Below are 23,535 nucleotides of genomic sequence, written 5' to 3'. Positions count from 1 at the left end.
TCACTGGGTCTTTGCATAACTAGGGGTTTAGCTACCTAGCTACAACAGTAGTAAGGACCTCGGGCCCTAGTTTTTTTTTCGGCATCTAGCGAATATTTGCACCTAAATCTTGCTCTAGCAAACATCACAAGAATACTCACGACTTTAACAAGGAACGCGTTGTGGTCGTGTCGCAGATATCTGGCAGCTCGGCGCACGTATCCCAGCGGCCCGCGCATACCGTCCCGGGCGCACAGCTCAGCGGCGCGCACTGACCACGGCTCCGACACACAGTGTTGCAGCTGTGAAAGGATATAGCTCGGTTATTATTACCTTCTAAGTCATACAAGTAAACAAGCAAATTTAAGTCGTAAAGGTATAATATCTAATTTCCTGTAAATAAGCTTTAAAAACGCTTCTACAAAAGACAATGCTGGAAATTGGCGCCGTTTTTTGGCGCGGCCATCTACCAACCCTTGTTTTTATATTACAAAATAAACCAAACTTACTATATGACATGTATACCTGTAAGTAAACTCAATCTGAAGTTCAGATTCTGAACTGTTGAGTTACGAGCATTAGAAGTTTGATGATTTTACATATTAGGTTTGCCTTTTGCGCGCAAGTTTTGTAAGAAATTGCTAGGTGTTAATTATGAAGACATCAGTAGGAAGGCAGCATGCGTATATCAACACTGAAAAATTCAGTGAATTGCACATCGCATGTTTTTACATCATTGTCTTCAAGTACAATTTTGTTATTAATAAAAGGAAATATTTCAATAAATTAAAAAATTATTAGTACACAAAAAACTGCTGTTACATTTTAATAAACTGTAATGTTCATTGAAGTAACTTTTATTTTTTTTATTTGCTAAAAACACAGTAATACAGGGTGACAAACTTTAACCAAATGATATTAATTTAGCGATAGTCGATTACCAATTAAAAAGGACAAATATTTGAATTGATTATATTAAAGTATAAAAATAGAAAATGTATAGTTATCGCCATTCAATTTTAATACACAATCGATTTCCACATCAGAAATTACTAATTTTGTCAATCCTACTAACCAACTGCTATTTATTAGTTATCAAATACTGACCTGCCTAACAGCGATAGACACCAGTTTATCCAGCGTATACGCAGGATACGCCTTGATGCCCAACATCTCCCTCGCGGCATCCTCATAGGCCGCCGGCTCAGTGTTGCCATCTAACACTCCTTTGACCAGCTCCAGGAGTGCGTTGTAATAGTCCGCTGGGGAGGTCACGTCCGCTGGTAGGTCTGTGGAAGATTGGAGGTAGGTAAGTAGTGTTAGAGGAAGTTAAAATTAAAATTGTGACACTTTATACTAGATTCAATAAGCCTGGGTTGCACCAACTTACTTTATCTCTAAAAAAAATGTCAAAAATCTGTAAAATTCCATTCGCTGGTTATCGCTTAAGTTACTGTTAAGATTAGGTAATGCAACTCAGCCTAAGACAATATAAAACTAGAAAACATCAGTAGGAAGGCAGCATGCTTATATCAACACTGATATTCAGATATTTGCACATCGCATGTATTTACATCATTGTTTTCTAGTGTTTTAACAGAATAATTTGAAATAACATTGCGCGGTGTTTATCATTTCCCAGCACGAAGACGGCAAGCAAATAGTCTTAACGCAGTCACTATTCACTGTTAGCACCCCGTAAGCGACACTCGGATGACTTGCTGCGCGGCCGCTAGACCTAACGACGACAAGAAAATAGTCTTAACGCTCTCACTATTCGTAAGAGTATTAACTAATCACTCACTGTAAGGCTTGAGCCGTAGCACTGTGGCAACATAAGAATGCCTAGATGCGCGGCGCTCATCTCTCGTCACACCCACGTAGCACTAACGCGATATTCTTAATGGCGCAATTTCACTAGTCGATGGGTCCGCATGCGGCGTGCGAGAGATTTCTGGAACGCGTGCCAGAGGGCCCGCCACAGAACCCTCATAGCACTAACGTAACATTCTTAACGCAATCACAATACGGGAATAGGTAATTCAACAGTCTTAATAACTCACTGTTAGGCTTAAGCCGTAATGCCGTAGCCACACTAGGGTGCCTGGCGGCGCGGCGCTCTGCGTCCGCCAAGGCCGAGGCAGTCCGTAGGGCTCCGGCCAGTCGCTGGCACACTGCCGCGTGAAGCCGCAGGAATAGATACCACGACGATGTGCAGACGAAGCGCGCCTCCTGGGAATCAACAGTGTGATATAGAAAAATAACAGAATAGAAAGATTTTGGACTCTCAAACAAATAACTATACGTATCGTGAAAAAAAAAATAATGCTCACTTCAGAGATTGATTTTTATAGCAGTGATGCTGATAAAAAAATTTGAAGCGAAGTGTCGCTTTGTCTAAGTAAAAAAATGAAAACAGCTGATCTTAATGCCTTTTATGACACAACTCTACGCAAAAGACCTAAGGTCTCAATTGGGCTTACACGTTTAAGATTCGACGTTACATCCTTCGAATTAAAAAGAAACCCGAGGCTGACCCGAAACTAACTGAACAAATCGTGAACAACAATAGGAGTATTACAAAGGCAATTTATCCCATTACAAGTTACATAAAAACACAAACTCACATTTGGCGGGTGATCTCTGTAGTCCAAATCACTCTCCTGCTTGATGTCGTTCTTTATGGACGTGTCTTCGTTGCTGCTGCTTCGTTTCACGCTGTTTGTTGCACTCACTGGCTCTAGAATAGAATTGATATGTTAAAAATATAGAAAACTTTATCAAAGACATAAAAATAAGAGAAATATTATTATGGAATGTAATAAGTCGCTATTTAGTGTTTAACAGTAACATAATTATTAATAGTGTCTACAACATAAAGTAGCAGAGTATGCGCTTTAAAAGTATAGTAAGGCAGATTTCGTAAGAATAATTGAACTAATTTATGTAACTAGATTTTATATCATTATAAGTGTAAAACTGGTTGAGAGAAGATGGTTTAATAAACACCTCTGAAGAAGATCATAATTTGTATTGATTCATCCTCAAGACTCAACTTACTTCAGGAACATCTCTACAGGTGGTCTGACACAGAATGTGCATTTCGTTAAATGCGTATTTCTATACAAATGTAAAGGCACAAGTGTAGGAAGTATACACGGCCACACTGTTAACTATCCATATTTTTGCTCTCGCTCTCATCAAATTGTAATTCTTTGCGATAGAACGAGACGACATGACCGGCAATGGGTAGTTAACACTGTTGCCGATAGTACAGTGCATTTGTCTTAAGGAATAGGGACTCTACGCTCACTAGGGAGTTAGTTATGATTAAAATTTGTATGGAAAAGTGCACATTCTGGATTAGACCCCTCTAAATATGGGAGTATTTGTAACCCATTTATTGCAGTAAATGTAACCTCAAAATAGAGACATCAGTAGGAAGGCAGCATGCGTATATCAACACTGACATTCAGTGAATTGCACATCGCATGTGTTTACATCATTGTCTCGTAAACGAACTAAATAAATTACGAATTACACGATTAATTTAAACTATAATACACCATGATATTCCAGACATTTAGTCCAAAACGTATTTTGGATGTCGGACTGGCCGACTCGTGATCCGAGGAACGCGGGTTCGATTCCCGCCGCTCGACTATTGTGGTGAGCCCACTCGTAACACAAGTATATCTATATCTATAAAAGCGAAAGGTCACTGATTGACTGACTCTTATCACGAAATCTCAGAAACTACAAGTGCTAGGAGTCTCAAAATTGCATGGGGGTTCCTTTTAGAACGTAGGTGCTCACTAATTTTGCAAAATTCAATCCTTAACGGGGTAAAACGGGATCCACGCGTACGAAGTCACGGACGGCCGCTAGTCCTACTAATATTATAAATGCGAAAGATTGGATGTCTGGATGTCATGATGTTTGTTACTCTTTCACGCAAAAACTACTGAACGGATTTTGATGAAACTTTGCTATATTATTGTTTATAACCCAGAATAACATATAGCCTATAATTTATAACGATCTGTGACAAACGAAATTTCACGCGGGTGAAGTCGCGGGCGGCCGCTAGTTATACATATTTAGCTTACCACGAGGGGCTAACGGGATTATAAGTAACTTGTATAAAATGTATAAATGTTTACCTTTACTATCTGTATTGTTGTTGTTCTTAGGTTTGTTTTCTTTGTCATTCTTGTTGTTCCTGCTGCTCTTGTCTGATGCGGCATCAGATTCTGATGACTGTTGACAAAGGAATTAAAAATTATTATCTATAAAACTAATGACAATTAAATCACACCAGGCAAAGAAAGAGCTTTATAATAATATTAAGAAACGTTTCTTTACATTTTTATAATAAATTAACACTTTCCTGGACAGTGAACTGCTATATCAGTCATAACAATTAAACTTCCATTGTATTATTTCTATGTCAGCTACAAACTGAAACCATTTAGATTTTAATAATATTGTAACATAGTTTTCTATAAGTGAAATGTACAATTTCTTTTGCACAACTGCTGGAAGTGTTTTATGTTCCTTTTAACACATTTCATAACTTATAATTGGGATTTTTTGTTTGTTTGTTTGTAAACAAATTTATTTCTGTGCTTACGAAATTGCGGGCAACTTGAAAACTTGTTTTTGTCTAATTTAACGTGAAAATGAAGCTGTATAAATAGAGAACTAAGAAAAAGAGACATCAGTAGGAAGGCAGCATGCGTATATCAACACGAATATTCTGTGGTTTGCACATCGCATGTGTTATCATCATAGTCTCATGTACACTTAACACTTTAACAGCATTTCTGAACTATAGGTTTAACTAAGTCAGTGTCTGAGGTATGTTATAGTTCCAAAATACTGGACTGTCCTATCGATGACATTGACAGTGGGGCGCCACCGTCAATACCGGATCGCTGGTTCCGATTTTTGCCATGTTGGAAACCATATAGTTGAACGATGGTAGCGCCCCCCTGTCATTGAGTTTGGTGGGACAGTTCAGCGTGGGTCATCTATAGCGGCACGGGAGGTTTTTGTGACGGTCAAATGTCACAGAACTGACGGTTAACCGCAATTAACCGCCTCTGTGGTCTAGTGGTAAGACCACCTGCTTCAGTCGCAGAGGTGCCGTCGAGGTTCGATTCCCAGTGGCGGCAGATTTTTCTGTTCGGTTTGGTTGGTGGTAGGGTTTATCTAAGTCCGCCTGGCTAACTACCACCATCTTACCTAAGTCTGTCGCCATAACAACAATGTTAACAGCATTGTTGTGTTCCGGCAGTTAGAGGTAAGATAGCCAGTTCCTCCGTGGTTGAGGATTCCGGGTGAAGCTCGCTTCCACCTTCGGCCTGATCGTCACTTACCATCAGGTGAGATACAGGCCAAGAGCTTCCTCGTTGTGGATAAAAAAAAAGATTTGTGTGCTCCGTCACGTCATAATATGTCAATGTCACCCCTCCCATGCCGTTACATACCTCAGGCACTGAGTTAAGTGCCAGACCTTTAACAGTAATTCTAAACTAGCATTTACCTCTTGCTTCTCTTGCTTGACATTCGACCCGTTGTTGGTTTTTTCGTCGGCAGGCTCAGCGGGACTGCCCGGGCTTGGCGGGTCGATTTTTTCCTCTGTAACAAAATAAGATTGGCATTTTACACACAAAGATGAGTATTGTTATTTTGTAGTTTTGTATTGAGTTTTGGAGACATCAGTAGGAAGGCAGCATGCATATATCAACACTGGCATTCAGTGAATTGCACATCGCATGTGTTTACATCATTGTCACCTTATTATAGTTTTAAAAGTAAAGCCTTGTATTTATTTGATCGAGCCGATCATTCGCCTGAGCATGCTCAAGTGGATACAAGGCTTAAAATATCCAAGTTGTTTGGGACTCAAATGCCCGTTTTCACCATCAATCCCTAATTTTTAAGTGACACCTATGACAACAAAACTCCTGTTATATGTTACCATAGGGGTCACTTAAAAATTAGGGATAGATGGTGAAAACGGACATTAGTGTTAAGTCAGTACACAACCCTATCCATATCCATAATAATCTTTACTTATTTTGAAACTAGAGACAACGTAAAATTTGCAAGTATGTATTTGTTTGGGACTTTCCAAGATTAGGCTTTTCCAAGTATTAATTCAATACACTCGCTGACATAGCCCGACGGATTAGCAAGCTGAAGTGGCAATGGGCAGGGGACTAGTCCGCAGAACTGACGGCCGATGGGGCAGCAAGGTTCTGGAGTGGAGGCCGCGTACCGGAAAACGCAGCGTGGGACGTCCACCCTCAAGGTGGACCGACGACATCATAAAGGTAGCTGGAAAGCGCTGGAGGCAAGCCGCTACCAACCGGGTAACATGGAAAGCATTGGGGGAGGCCTATGTTCAGCAGTGGACGTCCTGTGGCTGAGATAATAATGAAGCAAGTTTCATCTTCTATCTTTACTATGTATTTACAAGAAAAAAGTATTTAAGTATGTTTATATCCGTTGTCTGATAACAACAGTACAAGCTTTGCTTAGTTTGGGATTAGATGGCGCAGAAAAAACAGGTAGTCCAAGAATAATTCAGTACATACCTTCATCCCTCTCATCGTCGCTCAACGGCTGTCTAGGATGCGCGAACAGATCCGGCAAGAACTGTCTTAACAACTGCTTGATTCTTCGCTTTTCTGCCTTCTGAATCGCCGTCTGCCTTCTGGCGTGGTGTATGAGTAGCTCCGTACAGTCTCGGAGGATCTTTATCGCTGTGGAAAAGAATGGAGGTTAGTAGTGGTAAAAGTGGGGGGTTGGGGATGGTATGGGGTTATAATGTCAGTAGGAAGGCAGCATGCGTGTATCAACAGTGTTCGTTCTGTGTTTGCACATCGCATGTGTTTTCATCATAGATTTTTGGATATGTTTGATTTTTTAAAGACTGTTGAACTAGTATGATATACTTATATCAATATGTCGTTAAATTGATTCTTCAGGTAGTTGACTCCATCATTAAATTTTCAGATTATTTATGAGTTACATAAATCCAAACTTGTATGGCAAGACATCAACACTTCACAACGTTGATTGATCGATTTCAAAGAAACTAAAAGTAGAAATCAGTAACGCCATCACCATCGCGCACTCAGGCTGCACGCATTGGTTTATGGGTCTCCAAACTTTGAAGCCTCGGGGCCATAATATTTTTTTCAGTATGTTGCAAGGGCCATAACAATTAAATTTCTCTGCCCACCTATGCAAACATAGGCTTAATCTTAAGCGGTCGCGGGCCGGATTGATGGCAGTGGCGGGCCGTAGTTTGGAGAAACCTAGTTTAGTCTAACCTTAAGTCGACCTATAATAACACTGTTATGAGTATGTGTTAGTGTTGATATACGTGTTTGTTTACGTGTTATTATCATGTACATCTATGTAATGTTCTTACCTTCATGTCTTCCTCGCACAGCATAATCCAAACTTAGATGTGGGCCCGGTCGGCGCGCGGCGTAAGCGCTCTCTAGCTCGTTGAATAATGTCTTGGAGCGCATCGCTTTGAGGTCGTTCTGCTTGAAGTTGATGCCCTGATGGTCTAAAGACTTCAGGTAGTATTTCTCGTTTTGCTCGCGCCATTGCTTGTTGAAGCCCTGTAGAAAGATGTTGGTTAATATTATATTGAAACTTATACAAGGGGAATGGAAGCCGCGTACCGGAAAACGCACCCACAAGTTTAGTGGACCGACGACATCATAAAGGTAGCAGGAAGGCGCTGGACGCAGGCCGCTACCAACTGGGCAATGTAGAAATCATTGGGGGAGGCCTATGTTCAGCAGTGGACGTCCTATGGCTGAGATGATGATAAACAAGGGGTTTTTAAACTAATAAAGAATTTAAAATTTGCTGGAGGCGTATCAGATGCTTATTTCAGCTCATTTAGTCTGAGGTAAGGTTATAAGTGACCTTAGTCATTACAACACACGATTTAGAACGAAACGTGGCAATAGGACGGGCTCATAGCTCATAGAACCGATGGCAGCTGGAGCAGAAAGTTCTCTAGTGGCTATGGACTGGAGGAAGACGTAATGTAAGAAGCAAGCCAGGCTTCTCACTCGGCGGACCGACGATCTAGTAAAGGTCATGGGAAGTAGATAGAAAGTATTTACAAGTTATCACAGTGTACAACAATGGTATTACATAAAAAGATCTATGACTGACAATAGATATTGAGTAACTTACGCTGCTTCTTCTCAGCACTGGCCCATTTATTGTCACGAATACTGGGACGTGTAAAAGTGCTTTTTAAAAGCCTATTTGCAAAAATAAATAAAAACTCAGTGATTGCAGGAGACCCACGAACCATTTTATTTTGCCTTAGCCAAAAGTACCTCGTTTCGGGCAATTCGGGTTCAGTCGTTGTGAAAATTACTCAATAAGTTGCACAAATTGTAGCCTACAAATCACAAATTAACAAATATTAATCAAAATAACATATCTTACCTTCTGAGCCTCCCTCCATTCCTCCTCCTTAGCCTTCAGCCGCCTAAGCACCACCGGCACGGCTACCACAGGGTTCTTCTTCAGCCCCGCTATGATATCCACCGCCTGCAACCAACGACGCACAGGTTATTATATTTGGAAGGCTCAAGGCTCACTTGCACAGTTCAATGTAACATTACATAGGTATTGGACATAGAAAATGTATGTAGTTTTATTTTTACAGTTATAAAAAATTGTCAGACCGACATTGTTAACTGTAACTAAGTTTTTTATTATCTGTGTCGCGGCCAATGATCTGTAGGTCAGGGCTAGAATGACAGACGTCAATCATAAGACGTCAATTAATGCACCAAATATCTATATCTATAAAAACGAAAGGTCACTGACTGATTGACTGACTGACTCACTCACAAATCTCAGAAACTACAAGTGCTATGAGTCTCAAATTTTGCATGGGGGTTCCTTTTAGAACGTAGGTGCTCACTAAGATAGGATTTTACAAAATTCAACCCCTAAGGGGGTAAAACGGAGTTCACGCGTACGAAGTCGCGGGCGGCCGCTTGTAAGACATAAATCCAGTGCTTTATGCGTGTTTTCACTTGTCAGGTTAATCGATATTTATAAATCGATACATACACAACATTATGATCTTTACAAGTAAAATAAACTCATAGAAAAGACGCAATATTCACGTCAATGCCGGACTTTAAACAGCAATATCTACATGAAATAAAATCATAATTTGTCCTTGAACTGTCTACATTTCGTAATAACATGACGGTCTGACTCATAGTCTACATATTAATGTTAATTCTTCTTGTCGTGTCGACAACAAACCTACACAGTGTCAGCCCAAAACTCCGCTACAAGAGTGGCGTTGTCAGTAGCATTAATTAAATCTTCCTGCGTGCAGTTTATTAATTTAAATCAAATTAAGGTATACTTGAACTGTGCATGTGAACCTTTATTTTATTATCTATAGCAGTCCATTTACTACAAAAGAAATTAGGAAGGGATTGCAACTTAAAAAGGAATGTAAAAAACAAACTAAAAGATGCATTGACCTTTTTTAGTCATGCTTTAGTTTAAAAAAGGATTGCTATAAAGTATACATTCAAATCAGGATTGCAGGATTCGAACCTGCTTTCTCTGGTTTAAAGACTATAGCTAGCCACATAATAAAAATAATTCATACACCTGTAAAAAAAGTATACTATAGGCCACAGTTCCAGCTACCCATTTCCGGACATGTCGTCTCGTTCTATCGCAAAGAATAGCCATTTGATAAGAGCGAGAGAAAACACGAAAATGGGTAGCTGGATCTGTGGCATACTGTACCTATAGGTCGACCAAGATGTTAGAGCCAACGGATTTTTCTATAGTCTGGTCTGCGAGCACGTAGAATTTTGTCCAATGACCCCAAGCTACCCATCCTTATCGCTCGCGCGTAATTATATTGCTGTCGCGACTGTGCGACGGGCGCCCGCAGTGAGTGTGCGAGCGTGGTAGCTTGGGGTCATTGGACAAAATTCTACGTGCTCACAGACCAGACTATAGAACTAAAATCAAATTTTGTAATTCAGGGGTTTAGTTGTCAAAAATCCGCCGTCTCTAAAATAGCAGTCGCACTATAGGGTGATTAAAAGTAAATTAACAACGAAAATAAAGCATAAAAAGCGTAACACTTGCCACATCGACCGAGTGTAGGATAGACAGTGATGCATCATGGAAGCGTGCATGCATATGCTGTTCAAATCTACGTATAACGTTAGTGTGCTTGTGAAGTGTAGTGGATATCTATTTGTGTATGTGTTCGTGTGTCTATTTTTTAAACGTGAACTTGGCGATAAAAGTTCAATGTGTGTAATAAAATCGATGCCTTAGTGTAGTGTGACTAGTATACACGATGTGTATCGTATGACATGGTATGTAGTGACTAGTATACACAGGGTGTATCGTAGTGTTGTGACAAGTATACACAGGGTGTATTGTAATGTGACAAGTATACACGGGGTGTATTGTAGTGTTGTGACAAGTATACACGGGGTGTATTGTAGTTTTGTGACTAGTATACACGGGGTGTATTGTAGTGTTGTGACAAGTATACACGGGGTGTATCGTAGTGTTGTGACAAGTATACACGGGGTGTATTGTAGAGTGTAGTGTGACTTGTATACACGTCGAGTCTATAGCGACATTATGTTGTGTAGTGTGGCTTGTAGCGTCACTGTGACTAGTATACACGGGATGTATTGTAGTGTGTAGTGTGGCTAGTAGCGTCACTGTGACAAGGGCTAGTAGCGTCACTGTGACAAGTATACACGGGGTGTATCGTAGTGTGTTATGGTGTGTAGTGTGGCTAGTAGCGTCACGCCCGTACCACCTTATCGCCTTATATGCGCCGTAATGCCCTCTGGTGGATGGTGGGCGAGTGTCCGCCCAGGCAGTCGTCGAGGCGTCATCCGAGCTTAGTGACGTCACGATGTGTGTAGCCACTAGTATACACGTAGCGTGTGTAGTGTCTTGAGTGACATGATCGTTTGTAATGTCAGGATAGCGACATGATACTGTATTGTAGTGACTGGACTAGTATACACGGGGTGTACTGTAGTGTGTAGTGTGGCTAGTATACACGGGGTGTATCATAGCGACATAGTGTTGTGACAAGTATACACGGGGTGTATTGTAGTGTGTAGTGTGGCTAGTAGCGTCACTGTGACAAGTATACACGGGGTGTATGTTGTGACAAGTATACACGGGGTGTATGTTGTGACAAGTATACACAGGGTGTATCTTAGTGACATTATGTTGTGTATCATGGTGTGTAGTGTGGCTAGTAGCGTCACGCCCGTACCACCTTATCGCCGTATATGCGCCGTAATGCCCTCTGGTGGATGGTGGGCGAGTGTCCGCCCAGGCAGTCGTCCAGACGGTGTCTGGCTGCATCGTCTGCGCTCATCCGAGCGAGCTTCTTCTGAACGCCTTCTAATACGCGAATGGTGGCTGCGTTGGTTTCGATTACCACGTCCAGCTGGAAAAGATTTAAAGTTTTAGTTTTGCTTTAAAGTTTTAGTTTTGTAACGACATCATGTCACCTTAACATAAACCCTCTTAAGAATGCCATGTTGTAACTATGCCTTTAGAATAGAATAGAATACATTTATCTATATAAATAAAAATGAATCGTTGTTCGTTAGTCTGATTAAAACTCGAGAACGGCTGGGCCGATTGAGCTGATTTTGGTTTTAAAATGTTTGTCGTAGTCCAGGGTAGGTCTAAACGGTGAGCAATTAAGGAAAAATTGCGATGGCTTATTTATTGCCTTTAAGGCGGAACAGAGTTCGCGGGGTCAGCTAGTTTGTAATAAATGTGGTACATACATACTTTTTTTAATAGAATAACCTAAAGTCCGATCGCCAAGCAGATAAAATTTCGCACGTAATTTAATATATTGCTGTCGCGACTGTGCGACGGATGGCCGCAGTGAGTTTGCGAGCGTAACAGCATTATAATTACACGCGAGCGATAAGGATGGGTAGCTTGGGGTCATTGGACGAAATTCTATCTGCTTGGCGACCGGACTCTACTAGAATTTATTAATAATCTCACCTCAAACCGCTCGTCCTCGCAGCGGTAGATGTACTCCTCGTACTGGGTCTTGCGTGACGTCACGAACGTCGAGTCCTCGCTCCAAGTCGGGAACGACACCCAGGTATCATTCAATACCTGAAAGAAATGTAGGTTTGAATACATATGATACAGGTAAAGGATATTATTTAACTAAACAAAATAATACAGTAGTGAAATAAGTAATACTTATTTGTAAGGCATTTGTTTTAAGATTAAAAACCAGACGACTTTTCCATATGCTTTACTTGAATTCCTCATTCATCGTGGATCTCTTAAGCTTCTCAGAAACTCTAAATGTCTTATAATTATTTAGGAATTCAAATTAGTAAAAATAAATTAAGTTCATTACATTTGACTCAAGGTTTTCAGAGCTAAAATTCAGACACCAAATTATTAAAGTTTATTTAGTTTTCCAGAGCTAAAATTCAGTGTTTTCAGCTAAACTTTCTAAATTACTTGGCAAAATCAACTAACTTGTGCATAAAAAGTTAACTTAATACTAACCTCTTTGCACAGCGCTGTGCGGCCAGAACAACGGCGCGCGGCGGCGTCCCGCGGCAACGCACAGTATGACGTGCCCAGACGCTTGCACGTTGACAGATCTGCGGGACAAAAGAGTAACTTTAATACGAAATCAAATACATAGCCTAAACACTTATAAGTGAACGCAAGTCAATAATTCCAATAGTAGTTTCCACTACAATGGTGTTTGTCCTTAATTTTCACCTGGATTGTAAACCACAGGAGTTGATTTGTACATTGTTGTTATTGCGTTATACTTAGGTAAGATGGTGGTGGTGAGCCAGACGATAGTTTACATCTGTCAGCCCAAAACTCCGCTACAAGAGTAGCGTTGTCAGCAGCATTCATTAAATCCTGCTGCGTCAAGTTGCTCGGGCACTCAGGGAAAGACTTCATGAGTTTCGTCGACTGGGAAACAAAACCGTACCTGCACTCGGAGAGCCATCCGAGAAAACCTGACCAGATTGTCCTTACTACGGCCATACGAAGTCTATTTAAAGTCTTCCTATATTAGGTATAGATAGATAAATGTTATAACCACGCACTTTTTCTATATACATCACTATCGACTCACCAATATCCATAGCGGCGTCGCCCTGAGGTCTATCGTGCCTCAGCTGCGCCCCCAAGTGTCCCACGGGCTCGTAGAGGACGCACTTGTCCCGGTCGCTGCGGTCTACCTTAGTACTCTATCAATATACATCACTATCGACTCACCAATATCCATAGCGGCGTCGCCCTGAGGTCTGTCGTGCCTCAGCTGCGCCCCCAAGTGTCCCACGGGCTCGTAGCGGACGCACTTGTCCCGGTTGTCCCGGTCGCTGCGGTCTACCTTAGTACTCTATCAATATACATCACTATCGACTCACCAATATCCATAGCGGCGTCGCCCTGAGGTCTGTCGTGCCTCAGCTGCGCCCCCAAGTGTCCCACGGGCTCGTAGCGGACGCACTTGTCCCGGTCGCTGCGGTCTACCTTAGTACTCTATCAATATACATCACTATCGACTCACCAATATCCATAGCGGCGTCGCCCTGAGGTCTGTCGTGCCTCAGCTGCGCCCCCAAGTGTCCCACGGGCTCGTAGCGGACGCACTTGTCCCGGTCGCTGCGGTCTACCTTAGTACTCTATCAATATACATCACTATCGACTCACCAATATCCATAGCGGCGTCGCCCTGAGGTCTGTCGTGCCTCAGCTGCGCCCCCAAGTGTCCCACGGGCTCGTAGCGGACGCACTTGTCCCGGTCGCTGCGGTCTACCTTAGTACTCTATCAATATACATCACTATCGACTCACCAATATCCATAGCGGCGTCGCCCTGAGGTCTGTCGTGCCTCAGCTGCGCCCCCAAGTGTCCCACGGGCTCGTAGCGGACGCACTTGTCCCGGTTGTCCCGGTCGCTGCGGTCTACCTTAGTACTCTATCAATATACATCACTATCGACTCACCAATATCCATAGCGGCGTCGCCCTGAGGTCTATCGTGCCTCAGCTGCGCCCCCAAGTGTCCCACGGGCTCGTAGAGGACGCACTTGTCCCGGTCGCTGCGGTCTACCTTAGTACTCTATCAATATACATCACTATCGACTCACCAATATCCATAGCGGCGTCGCCCTGAGGTCTGTCGTGCCTCAGCTGCGCCCCCAAGTGTCCCACGGGCTCGTAGCGGACGCACTTGTCCCGGTCGCTGCGGTCTACCTTAGTACTCTATCAATATACATCACTATCGACTCACCAATATCCATAGCGGCGTCGCCCTGAGGTCTATCGTGCCTCAGCTGCGCCCCCAAGTGTCCCACGGGCTCGTAGAGGACGCACTTGTCCCGGTCGCTGCGGTCTACCTTAGTACTCTATCAATATACATCACTATCGACTCACCAATATCCATAGCGGCGTCGCCCTGAGGTCTGTCGTGCCTCAGCTGCGCCCCCAAGTGTCCCACGGGCTCGTAGCGGACGCACTTGTCCCGGTCGCTGCGGTCTACCTTAGTACTCTATCAATATACATCACTATCGACTCACCAATATCCATAGCGGCGTCGCCCTGAGGTCTGTCGTGCCTCAGCTGCGCCCCCAAGTGTCCCACGGGCTCGTAGCGGACGCACTTGTCCCGGTTGTCCCGGTCGCTGCGGTCTACCTTAGTACTCTATCAATATACATCACTATCGACTCACCAATATCCATAGCGGCGTCGCCCTGAGGTCTGTCGTGCCTCAGCTGCGCCCCCAAGTGTCCCACGGGCTCGTAGCGGACGCACTTGTCCCGGTCGCTGCGGTCTACCTTAGTACTCTATCAATATACATCACTATCGACTCACCAATATCCATAGCGGCGTCGCCCTGAGGTCTGTCGTGCCTCAGCTGCGCCCCCAAGTGTCCCACGGGCTCGTAGCGGACGCACTTGTCCCGGTCGCTGCGGTCTACCTTAGTACTCTATCAATATACATCACTATCGACTCACCAATATCCATAGCGGCGTCGCCCTGAGGTCTGTCGTGCCTCAGCTGCGCCCCCAAGTGTCCCACGGGCTCGTAGCGGACGCACTTGTCCCGGTTGTCCCGGTCGCTGCGGTCGCCGCGGTCGTTGCGGTCGGTGCGGTCGCGCTCGCGGTCGTAGCTCAGCAGGCTGTTGGTGTTCGGGTAGCTGGTGTTGTTGTAGCCTGTTGAAGAAAGTTTTTGTGTTATGGTTGGTCGTTTCAAATAAGAGTTCACTGCTGGACAAAGGCCAGAACCAAATATTGGCACAATGACCGGTCCTGCCCTTTTCGCATTCAGATGCTTCCCACGGATCCTTCCAGTGGGAGCCCTGCCTACACTACGTTTTCAGGTCTGTAGTCGCCACTCGAGAACTTTTCTTCCCTGAATGTATTTGCTACATTTATTTTCTACCACTTCAAAACATAGCTGGACTGGATGTCGCTGGTTGAGAAGGTTTGACGCGGTTTTCGGAATTATGTACCGACTATCGTCCAGCATCGAACTGTATACCTAGAGAAGCAATATTTTGTCCCTCGTGGGCGTCAAACCTATGTGCAGCGCTGTTTATGAACTGCCAATAATTGCAGTGTCTTGTGGGGCCTTTACCACCGCGCTGACGTCTAGTAGCGGACTGCTATTAGTTACAATACTATCTTTTTCTTCTTCTTATCGTGTCGACAACAAACCTACACAGTGTCAGCTCTAAACTCCGCCACAAGAGTGGCGTTGTCAGCAGCATTCATTAAATCCTCCTGAGTGCAGTTGTTCGGGCACTCAGGGCACGACATTATGTGCTACAATACACTATAGAGATATATTTTGTCCCTGCCGGGAGTCGAACCTGTATGCATCATGGCAGGCGGCGTGTGAGGCGGCGATGCGGGCGCCACGAAGTCTTGTAACCATTTCTGGAGTTCCGGATGTCGGCACAGGAACGGACCCGTCACGCAGAGCAGTTCCGAGGATGAGATGATCTCGTTGGTGAAGAGGAGCAGGCATCTGGAAGGTTGTGTTGTGGTTAGTATTGCTTCGTTATACTTTGCGAGCGACAGAACCGCGGGACCATGTCAAAAATATGTATTTATGAGACAATGTTCCAATAGTAAAGTTGTCGGACACGAAATTAAGCTTACAACAAGGAGTTAAAAGTTGAAAAATATTTTTTTAATAGTTAGAAGTCATTATATTCAGTAAATAAGGTTGCATAAAGCACTTTTACAGCGCTACATTTAACCATCTAATGTAAATAGTTGACTAAACTTTTTAGTCACTAAAATTGTCGATTTAACCTTTTTTGGGTAAACGTAATCGGAGTTTTAAACAAAAAGGGTTATGCCAGAAATCAGTATTTCATGATAAAAGAATAAAATATAAGAATAAGTTCAAATATGTAAGTGCCAATTTTAAATGAAAGAATAAAATATAAGAATAAGTTCAAATGCATATTTAATTTCAAATGAAGATACCAACAATTGGATTAAGAACGCTAGCCGGTCGACGTCGGCTCCTGCGCAGTCAGAGCGCCAGTCGCCGCCTGGCAGCCGCGCGCATTGTATGTATGTACAGTAATGTACAACTTAGTTTTATTCACAGTAATGTCAACCTAGAAAACTGAGTGTAAACGTATGTACAACAAAGTTCACGTAAGTACAGGTTTGTTAGGACGGTTCCCGCAGAAGTACATATGCTTGTTCTGGCTATTGGACAACTTGTAAATTATCTACCTACATAAAATTTGTTAATTTCTCATGTAAGTGACTGTAATGTTTTTAATGAGAAATAAATGTTCTTTAAACCTAGAAGTTGGAAGTAAAATATTGATATCTGATCATTAATACAAAGCCTAGCTCCCTAGGTTGCCTGAAAGAAACAACTGCGTTAAACTCACCTCAAAAAGTTGTCATAAACATGCTGCGAGCGCAGCGCCTTCCTAGCTTTGTCGAAGAAGCTATACTCGTGGTGCGTCCCGTATTTGGCTGCCTCCGCGTACGTGACGTCACGCACGCCCGCGCCGCTTAGGCCGGACACGCGGGATTTCTTGGCTGGGGGCGCGCCTACGGCTGTAAGAATAGATGTATTGAAACTACGCTCTATGTGTAATGAATAAATAAAGTTTAAATTGAAATGTTCGTTTCCCAAATTTTACAGTTGCGTTCATAAATAAAAAAAAAAAGGTTAAAAAAAATTTTTTTTCAGTAACTTCCAGTTGATTCCAAAGCAGCTAGATCGATTCAGCAAAGACTTTCAATGCCAAATACAGATCTGATTACTAGAAGTGATTGATGCTACTTTTATATAAAAATAAAATTAGTGCAAATAAGTTAACATATTTTAAAGCGAATGGTCAATAGTCAAAAAGCTTCGAGTAAGTACAGTAAGTAGCACTTAAATATTAATTGTCAATAGACAATTAATATCTATAATGCAATAGCATTCATTGTGAAATGATAAACTAGAACATAGGGGCACGGCAACTTTTTATTTATATTTATTTATTCTTACACATCCAAATAAAATTTAACAGTAAGTTAAAAATTTGAATTTGCAACTATACAAGATTCCCAGTTAGTTTGATGTACCATACTCTAATAGAAGCAAAAGTGTCGTTGCTAAAGTCTGGTCGCGGAGCACGTAAAATTTTGTCCAATGACCCCAAGCTACCCACCCTTATCGCTCGCGCGTAATTATGTTGCTGTCGCGCTCGCACACTCACTGCGGGCGCCCGTCGCACAGTCGCGACAGCAATTTACGCGCGAGCGATAAGGATGGGTAGCTTGGGGTCATTGGACAAAATTCTACGTGCTCACGGATCGGGTTTTACACAAAATGAGAGTTAGCTTGATGTGTCGTCGCCTGTACACGTATGAAATCAATGGTAGTGATAGTAGTACTTACCTATCTGCGTGGAGGAGGTGAAGCTGGGTGACCTCTTGAGGTGCTGCGGCGGCGCGGCGGCCGGCGCCGGGTGCTTGCTCACCTGCTGCGATAACACACCTTGTTCATTACATGACTAATGGCTGGCTTCACTAAAACCTATGTCGTAACTTAAAGCGTAACAATACAAAAAGGCCCTAGCGATGGTAAAACGTGATAAAATTTTGTTTAAGATGACTCCTAGACTTAAAAAGGCATCATAAGTGTATTTTTCCTGTGACGCGGCACGCGTGCGGATCTGGCACGCATTTCATTATTTCATACATGTTTTTCCTAGAACGCGGGCTATGCGTAACCAGCAGCGTAATTATTTACGTTCGCCACAAGCCTTATAAATCATTTGTTTTCTGCAAACAGGCTTTTAACAAGCGCTTTTATAGAGCACTAAATTTAATTAACTTTTCTAAGTCTATCAACAATCGTAACTATTTGCTGCCGATGGGGCAGCAAGGTCCTGGAGTGGCGGCCGCATACCGGAAAACGCAGCGTGGGACGTTCACCCACAAGGTGGACCGACGACATCATAAAGGCAGCAGGAAGGCGCTGGACGCAGGCCGCTACCAACCGGGCAACATGGAAATCATTGGGGGAGGCCTATGTTCAGCAGTGGGCGTCCTATGGCTGAAATGATGATGATGAAATATTTCCTGTGTTTTAGTAGCTGCAAAGTAAGTTCCTCTGTGGTTAAGGATTCCGGGTGAAGCTTGCTATCACCTTGGCCTCGTCACTATAGTTGTGATGCAGGCTGCGAAACTACACACTCCACGCAGCGCTTTGTATGTAGCCTCTTTAGACAGGGCCGTGCTAAAAAATAAAACTTAAGGTAGGTAATAAAGTTCTTCAATATCTATGTCCCTGGGTTCGCTCCGCCTATGATGTTTTGATATTTCACATAAAGTCTATAAGTGACGCTTTTAAAAAAAGCATCGTATTTTAAATTGTGCCTTATGTCTACCTAAACACGGTTGTAACTAGAGATGGGTTATACTAGGTAAATTTGATACTAGGTGCACCTATTCCTAGTATTTATTAATACTCGATCCAAATACCTGTTCCACCTAGTACGTAGTAATTTAGCATACTTGACGCGACTAGTGCGGACTAATCCACGTAATATGACTTTAAAATACAATTTTCTTTGAAAAGATACAACCGTAGTATGAATAATGCAATTTGAAATTGAATAATAATTCCTCCCTTCATACTTCAACAGGCGTATTTAAAAGATATCAATTTCATAAAAATATCGTCAGTTGCAGGTTCACTTGGGGTAACTGACAAAATACAGTTTTTCAGTAGAGCCGTTTAAAGTTTTTTTTCGTCTTAAATCGGACATAACTTTTTTCCTATTTAACCTTTTTTGGATCTGTTTTTACAGAAATGCTTAGAATTCTACGCGGTTTTAGATTAAATAAAAGGAATTATCTAATATGTCTTAGTTAAGGAAATAAATTGCAGTTACACCAATGTATTTTTGTACTTTTGACAGTTACACTAATTTTACACCATACTTTTGGAAAAAACATAGGTCAAATTGGTGTAAGTACTGCCCAAATTAAAATAATTTGATGTATTTGCTGGGTTTTGTTTACTTAGTTGCTGTATAATTTATGTAAAAGTATTAAAAAATAAGAGAAGTCATAAAAAAAATTACATTTTGTCGTTTTCTTTATTATTTTTTTTTAATTTTATTAGAAGTAACTTTTATTTTATTCATTAAAAATGTTAAAAAAGCCATGAAAATCAAGAAAATATGTGTATTTAATTTTTTTAAGACAGAAATATTGAAATAACTAAAGTATTACTGTGAAACTAAGTAATTTCAATATTTTTTTAAGCTTTGACTTACCAATACCGTATTTGGCTCTACGGGGCAACTTAAACTGAAAACAAAATGGATTTAATTTCCCACCTCTTTATAGCAATGCTGAATTAAGGTCATGAGTACTACAACAGTAAAAGTAACAGAGTAACAACAGGTTAATGTTAGCAACGCGCAGTGACGCCTAGTTGGCTGGATAGTTGCTCAATTTCAATATTTTTTTTTGTTGAGCTAACTTTAACTGCTTTAACTGATACTGTTGGTATAATAATAATGTAATATGCCTTAAAACTTTCTAAATTCCTATTTTATTTAATGTTATAAACCTAAGCAAATCAGTGTAATTGCAAAGTTTTGTAGCAAAATTTTTACATTATTACAGATACACCAATTCAACCTGGTAAAATTATTACAATGTCAGTTACACCATAATTGTGAAGGTAATCTGAAAAGTTCACACCTGAAAATGTCCGTGTAATTGTAATTTTTTTAAAGCTAGAATTTTTTATGTATACCATTCGAAAGAGCAGAAAAAACTAAGAAAAACTGTATATTTAACTCAAAAACCGTATTTTGTCAGTTACCCCAAGTGAACCTGCAACTGACGATATTTACATTTTTTTATTTACATGAATATGGTTTGACTACGTTTGTGTGCGTTTGCTTCGTCGCGCTCAAATTTGTTTGGTCAGTCAGAGACGGAGTGAATCTCTACGTTCGCAACATAAGCTTAGCGAGAAATACTAGGTGCACGTAATACACGACTACGGATTACGCAATAATAACCTCTATTACTTTGACAGTAGGGTCGGAAATCGTGTAATTTATAAAATACTAGGTGGATCAAGTATTTTAAAAATTGGAATAGGTGCCGCCTAGTACTGTAAAATACCTAGTGTGTGGATCTGTTCTAGTGAATACGTCTCATCTCTAGTTGTAACTCACCTGCGGATGATGGTGCGGCGCGACGTGCGGCGCGGCGTGCGGCGCGGCGTGCGGCGCGTGCGCGTGCGGCGGCGACACGCAGAAACGTTCGCGTTCGCGAGTAGTGTGTGGATCTGTTCTAGTGAATACGTCTCATCTCTAGTTGTAACTCACCTGCGGATGATGATGCGGCGCGGCGTGCGGCGCGGCATGCGGCGCGGCGTGCGGCGCGTGCGCGTGTGGCGGCGACACGCAGAAACGTTCGCGCTCGCGCTCGCGCTCCGGCTCGCTGTCCACGCGTTGCTGTTGATTAACGAATTGTGTTACTCAAAGGCCTAAATCTATACTTCTACACCACTAAATTTAAATCACCGAAAAAAAAAATTCTGGGTAATGAGTTATTGATACTGATCCCATTTGTGCAAAAAAAAACGAGTAAAATAAAGTGACTCAAAATATCCTCCTAAAATTGGTAATTTATTGACACACGCGTCGCTAGCACTATTTAAGTACGATAATGTAACACTTATTAGAATTAAAAATGGTCTAAGTTATCTAAGTATGTAATAATAACACTGGAAGCGTGGTCGAGGCGTGAGCGAGACAAACAGATCGATGCAGCGTGCGAGCGTGTACGATTACTCTAGCGAGCAGCGGAGTGACCCAGCTGTGACGCGTAAAATACGGACTAACGAAAATTTAATAAAAAAATTAACTTCATGAAAACCATTTCTTTTTCTTTTGCTTTCAATATTCCACACGTTTCTACATAACCTGTTAAAATTTTTTTGGTGATAAAAATTTAGTGGTGTATATGTTTGGAATTTAATTATTATTGACACTGTTACCCACTATTTATTTTGACATTTAATTGACATTAATTCTATTTGTATTATTAATTTATTTGGACATGATGTGTATTTCTTTCTTATTAATACTGCAATTGTTAATTATTAATAAGAAAACATATTGAAAATTTGACATGTAATGAACATTATGAATAAATTTCTTATTCTTATTCTATACTAATATTATAAATGCGAAAGTAACTCTGTCTGACTGTCATTTGTCTCGAAGCGCTGGTAGGGCCCAAAAGATAAGGAGACATGTAAAGTGCCCCATAAGGGCTACCTTTTCTTTTTTTATAATTGTCTATTGACGTTCATAAGTGCCACTTGTGGTCTAAACTGAATAAATATTTTTGATTTTGATTTATGATTTTGTCTTGCTTTCACGCCTAAACCACTGAACCGAATTTAATGAAATTTTGCATAGAGATAGTTTAAGTTCCGGGAAAGGACATAGGATAGTTTTTATCCCGGTGTTTGAAACAGGGACACGCGAGATAAAGATTTTTCTGTGACAGACAAAATCCACGTGGGCGAAGCCGCGGACGGAAAGCTAGTATGCAATAAGTTAATAATAAAACCCACTTACAATAACGCCCTTTGGTCCACATAAAAAAAAAGAATGAGCTTAAACACAGTATGGTTGCTGTAGGTCATAGAAATGGTGGATATTTTGCAGGTAGCATAACATAAGTCATTGTTATCAGGTTTATGGATACCTTTCAACCTTATCAAGCTACAGAAACTGGTCAGCAATTAAATTACAAAATTTTAACTAACAATGAAAAACGGTTTAGGCGCTTAATGTCAAATCCATAAAAATCTTATTAGTTTATGATTTTTTATCCTGTTTTAATTTTGTTGATTAGTTTAACCGCTGAGTTAATAAAATAAAGTAAAACTCGTAGTTTGGTTAGGTTAGGTGTAAGATTTTTATGGATTTGACATTTTGCGCCTAAACAACTAAAAACATCGCAAATAGTAAGTTCCTGTCTTATCACCGCCGCATTAGGATATATCTAACATTTATATTTCCTTATTTAAAAAAAAAACCATCTACTGCTGCAAACATTTGTCGTTTTGTTTTAATACCGAAAAATTAAGACTGTAGTATTTCTAACTAAAAATACAACGTTACATTCAAAATGACTATCGATAAATGTACACCGAATATTTTTAATTCACTCAATTGTGTAATAAAATGTATAATATCTGAAATTAAGACGGTATTATTTAATTAAAAATGCAACGTTACATTTAAAATGACGCTCTATAATGCTTACGATTACGATAAAATTACTTAATGTGACTAGAATTTGAATTTGAAAACTAGAGAAACAGATTAGACACTTGAATGCGTGGGGTTTCATTGTTGTTGTCCGATTCAGTGTTGGTACTCTCTTGTTTGCAGATCGTTTACCTACAGTTGGTTCTGTAAGGTATCATGAAGTTCCATGTGGCCTTTGCGTTTTGTTGACACTTTCGCATTTATGTTATTAGTAGTGGTAATTTATTAAGTATCTGTAGGGTACGTACATTGCATGTTCATTTTATTAAACTAGGATAACGGTGTTGACTGTCCAATTAGTCTGTATATTTATTGAACTATCTTAAGAAAAATATGTATTGTTCAGTTGTTTGTTTTCCTAAATAAATTAAAAAAAAAAAAAAAAAAAAAAAGTCTACACCAGATATTTTTAACTCAGTTGTGCAATAAAATGTATAAATATTAAATATAGCATGTCTATTATCAATATTGCGTTATTTTTATTTAATTAAAGTTAAAACATTCCTAAAATCATAATCACCAACAGCATTTTTTTTAATTAAAAAAAACTAATTACCTTAACATTCCTCCCGTTAATTATTTCAGTCAATACCGATTCGCGCCTCACAATCATTAT

General features: G+C 41.0%; 1 protein-coding gene across 1 annotated transcript in view; it reads right to left on the bottom strand.

Moving 5' to 3' along the window:
- Positions 1-20: 20 nt before the first annotated feature.
- Positions 21-23,535, bottom strand: part of LOC135084810 (paired amphipathic helix protein Sin3b) — a 48,943-nt gene continuing 25,428 nt past the window's right edge. Inside the window, exons 15-31 of the mRNA XM_063979550.1 lie at positions 20,958-21,086; positions 17,999-18,083; positions 16,992-17,163; positions 15,945-16,102; positions 15,088-15,285; positions 12,610-12,707; positions 12,085-12,201; positions 11,333-11,506; positions 8,476-8,580; positions 7,427-7,625; positions 6,585-6,752; positions 5,528-5,622; positions 4,143-4,239; positions 2,607-2,719; positions 2,043-2,211; positions 1,087-1,268; positions 21-281 (exon numbers count right to left, since the gene is read on the bottom strand). Coding sequence (XP_063835620.1) covers positions 36-281; positions 1,087-1,268; positions 2,043-2,211; positions 2,607-2,719; positions 4,143-4,239; positions 5,528-5,622; positions 6,585-6,752; positions 7,427-7,625; positions 8,476-8,580; positions 11,333-11,506; positions 12,085-12,201; positions 12,610-12,707; positions 15,088-15,285; positions 15,945-16,102; positions 16,992-17,163; positions 17,999-18,083; positions 20,958-21,086 — 2,505 coding nt within the window. The 3' untranslated portion in view covers positions 21-35. The remainder of the gene's footprint in view (positions 282-1,086; positions 1,269-2,042; positions 2,212-2,606; positions 2,720-4,142; positions 4,240-5,527; positions 5,623-6,584; positions 6,753-7,426; positions 7,626-8,475; positions 8,581-11,332; positions 11,507-12,084; positions 12,202-12,609; positions 12,708-15,087; positions 15,286-15,944; positions 16,103-16,991; positions 17,164-17,998; positions 18,084-20,957; positions 21,087-23,535) is intronic.

This window comes from Ostrinia nubilalis, chromosome 27, assembly GCF_963855985.1.
Source record: "Ostrinia nubilalis chromosome 27, ilOstNubi1.1, whole genome shotgun sequence".
In the NCBI taxonomy this organism is placed as follows: Eukaryota; Metazoa; Arthropoda; class Insecta; order Lepidoptera; family Crambidae; genus Ostrinia; species Ostrinia nubilalis.
This window is presented reverse-complemented; position numbering and strand designations above follow the sequence as displayed.